Source organism: Etheostoma cragini, chromosome 10 (assembly GCF_013103735.1).
Source record: "Etheostoma cragini isolate CJK2018 chromosome 10, CSU_Ecrag_1.0, whole genome shotgun sequence".
Lineage (NCBI taxonomy): Eukaryota > Metazoa > Chordata > Actinopteri > Perciformes > Percidae > Etheostoma > Etheostoma cragini.
Window position 1 is genome coordinate 28,596,296 of NC_048416.1, and position 4,160 is coordinate 28,600,455.

The 4,160-nt window shown below is 40.0% G+C and overlaps 1 protein-coding gene across 3 annotated transcripts in view; it reads left to right on the forward strand.

Annotated features, from left to right (window-relative positions):
- The window catches only part of LOC117952318 (protocadherin-1-like), a 142,248-nt gene that overhangs the window by 61,890 nt on the left and 76,198 nt on the right, over positions 1-4,160 (forward strand). For all 3 annotated transcript variants that reach the window (XM_034884521.1, XM_034884522.1, XM_034884523.1), the window contains one exon: positions 1,443-1,662. In XM_034884521.1, coding sequence (XP_034740412.1) covers positions 1,443-1,662 — 220 coding nt within the window. The remainder of the gene's footprint in view (positions 1-1,442; positions 1,663-4,160) is intronic.

Here is a 4,160-nt window from a genome sequence, read left to right on the forward strand (position 1 = left end):
GTGTGTGTGTGTGTGTGTGTGTGTGTGTGTGTGTGTGTGTGTGTGTGTGTGTGTGTGTCGTCCCTGCAGTGCTACGGGAGGGCTAATTGTATTCTAATTACAAAACCATCAAACACACACAAGGCGTCAGACAGCTACCTTCCACCCCCAGAAACACCCAGTAAATGAAGCAGTAAAGTGTGTGTTCATCCTGCTGCTTTTATTAAACCATGTTCTCCATGACAGGAAGCACCAGAACAACCACACACACACGGTGGACAAACCCGAAATAAAGTGCAACCTAAGGCGCTGGAATCTATATTTGGAGCCATGTGAGATGGGATATTGTAATAGAAGCAGGCTTATATTTATTTCACATAACACATACATAACTTAAAGTCAACCAATCAATATGCGCTTGTTTTTAGATATCCTTTATTAGGATATTTGGGTGTTGTACTATGAGGAAATTAACCTTTAACCTTTGAATTTCATGATTGGTGACTTGGAAAAACCTTTGCCTGAAACATTCGACGTAATCTAAAGTATTGAATGTGGTTGTTTGTATGCATTTGGTATGTTTTTGTATGTACTTCCATTACATCCACAGAGGCAAAAACAACAAAACATAACAGATGAAGACTTTGCTCACGTCAATAACAACAAAAAATGTCACCGATTTGTGAACAATACTTGAGAGGAATAAGCTTTTTGTCTTCATAGAAGGTCGTTGTTAAGGTCATGAACAACGAGGGCAAAACCAAAATGTGTTGCTTTTATAATTTTGGTAAGCGTAGAAAAGGCAAAATTGAAGTTTATTGACTACTTATTAGTCAACTCCTACTTGATGAATCCCAACACGTCTCGTCAGTTTCAAGTGAAGCTCCAGAGAGACGTCCTTTAATATAACTGCTTGTATTTGTTCTTATAAAGTCACCAATTAATTTGGTTCTTGAGATTTGTGGTCGCGGCGTTGGGTGTCGGCCGGAGATTGATGTCACCGTCTTCGTCTGACTGGTTTTTTAAATAAAAGATGATAGAAAATGAGATTCAATCAGATGATGTAAAATGAAATAAGACGACACGAGGCATGAAAGCAGCCGCGAGATGAAACGAGATCTGTGGCGTTGATCTGAACGTCGGCTGATGTCTTGTGTTTTTTAGGAGCAAAATTAAAGTGGGGAATCAAATCAGTGAGTTTTTGAGAAGTTTCGAGTGCAAAGCGATGAAAGTTTTGGACCAATCGCTGGATCCAAACGTCGTCTTTATAGCTATTTTTACAGTCTGGCTCCTACTTGATGTCTTTAATCATTGAAAGTGCTTCATCTGCGCCACATCAAACTCAGACGGATGTCTAATGAAACGATCTTATATGTTAAATTCAACTTAAATTGTCATCGTGACTTTTTAATGTCCGGGAATCTAATCCCGCCTCCTCTTTTCTCCCTGTCTGCCAATCACAGCCCCCCCACCGCCGAGTGACCTTCTCCACGGCCAATCAGGCGCAGGACCTGCAGGACGCGTCCCAGCACAGCTACTACGACAGCGGCCTGGAGGAGTCGGAGACGCCCAGCTCCAAGTCCTCGTCGGGGCCCCGGATCGGGCCCCTGGCGCTGCCGGAGGACCACTACGAGCGGACCACGCCCGACGGCAGCATCGGCGAGATGGAGCACCCGGAGAACGGTAAGACCAGGTGGAGTTTCCCCTCTCCCTCTACTCCCTATTTTCACCTCCTCCATCCATCCATCCATGCACACACTCACAATAACTGCTGGCTTTCACACACACACACACACTAACACTGTTTCCATAACACACACACACACACACACACACACACACGTCAAAATGCGGCGTGTCAGCAGGAATGTTAACGTCGTATTTTTAATCAGACTCCCACAATTCCCTGCGCTGTTCGTTAAAGAGGTATGTGACCTCACAGCAGCACAACACAATCAATATGCAATATAATCAACTCCCACGGCTTAACGAATTAACTTCCCAATTATGTAAATCATACTCAGTCCAACCTTCCATCAGCTCCACTTATAGATCCACAGAGGGAGGCTAGGCGGGAGCACGCTAACACAATACACTTTGTCATCCTCGTGTTAGCATGTTGTTAACAGTTAGCATTTAAAACATGTAGCTAGCATTAACAGGTTAATGGGAAAGGTAGCCAGGCAGCTGAGTGAGATGCTAATGGTGGTACATCAACATAAAGATTCACCTAAAACATAGAGGGAGGATAGGCGGGGGCATGCTAACACAATACACTTTGTCGTCCTCGTGTTAGCATGTTGGTTGACAGTTAGCATTTAAAACATGTAGCTAGCATTAACAGGTTAATGGGAAAGGTAGCCAGGGAGCTTAGTGAGATGCTAATGGTGGTACAACAACATAAAGATTCACCTAAAATACAGAGGGAGGCTAGGCGGGGGCATGCTAACACAATACACTTTGTCATCCTCGTGTTAGCATGTTGGTTGACAGTTAGCATTTAAAACATGTAGCTAGCATTAACAGGTTAATGGGAAAGGTAGCCAGGGAGCTTAGTGAGATGCTAATGGTGGTACAACATTAAGATTCACCTAAAACCAAGGTGTTTTCACTGCTGAGTGACTTGTTAGCATTATACTAGCATGACTCAGCATGTTGACTCTTACAGTTCTGCCTGTTTTGAATAAAAAAAACACTAAAAACTGAGTTGCATAAAATCTGTAAAGGTGTAAATGATGCTAATGATGCTACATCATAACAGAGGTTTACCACAACACACATACAGATGTCTTTAGCTTTATTTTTGATGGGTGCAAAGTCAGTTACTAGCTGTGATCAAATATTGCTAGCATGTATTCTCATAATGTTAGCCATAGAAATACTAAAATCGGGGAAATTCACCTGTGTTGTTTTTGCTTTGATGCATACTTTTAACTGGATAGTTTTGGTGTAACTGAACAGTTGAAACAACAATTGGCTGGTGAGACTTAGACGCTACGTTAGCATAATGTTACCGCGACGTTAGCATGTTGACTTTATACGCTTTCGCATGTTTTAATGTAGAAGCTAAGCAGCGAAAAAGTCTTATTGTTGCTAAACTGGGTACAGAATATAGGTAGTAGTTAGCTCTGTTAGCGGTAGGAGTCACCAAGCTGTTTAAACACACACACACACACACACACACACACACACACACTCACTCACACTCACACTCACACACACACTCTCACACACACACACTCACACTCACACACACAGACACACACACACACACACACACACACACACACACACTTTGTGCTTTACTTTTTATGTTTTTTTAAAGCCAGTTTAGCATGGACCAAACTAGCTGCTATCAAAGGTACAAATCTTGAAAACATTATAATATAATATATTTTAATATATTTTATTAATAGCTCTTTTTTCGACATCATGCTTTAGTTATAATATCGCGACGTTAGCATGTTGACTTTTTAATTTTCTGTCTGTTTTTATAAATAAGTACCTCATACAACCCCAAATTAAAACATCTGAATTATTCCTTTAAATAATCATTGTATCACTGGACGAACAAAAATTAATAAATAAAAAGATGCAATACACTTTTTTTGCAGGATATGTTGTATATCCACTTAGAAAGTTCCAGCATTTCCATTTACTCACTTAACAACATACTTTCCGTAATATATTTTGATATATTTTGAATTTTTATCTGTGTTTTTCATCTTTGCATAGCATAAATAAAGGTTTTTCCACCATTAATTGGTTAATTAAAGTGTTTCCGAACACACAAAAGGAAGTTGTTGATGCTCAAAACTTCCCCAAGGAAAGACCCCCCCCCCCCCTCACTATATGTGCCCTCCTTCCTCCCCCATATATATATATATATATATATATATGTGTGTGTGTGTGTGTGTGTGTATACCCACTACAATCCATTAGACTACATCATATCTACTATAGGCTACAGCACAGATATTTTGCACACTGCCTTTTAATTTAGAAATTAGATCATGATATACAGTAGCTGTTTTGATTTTAGCGTTTTTATTTTTAAAGCATCGTTTTTGGCATAAATGAAGTACTTAATTTACCTGTTTTCGGGAGCCAAATGATTCATTAGGCATCTAAACACACTTTTTTTTTTTTTTTTTTTTTTTACTTCTGCCTCTGTTGTTCAT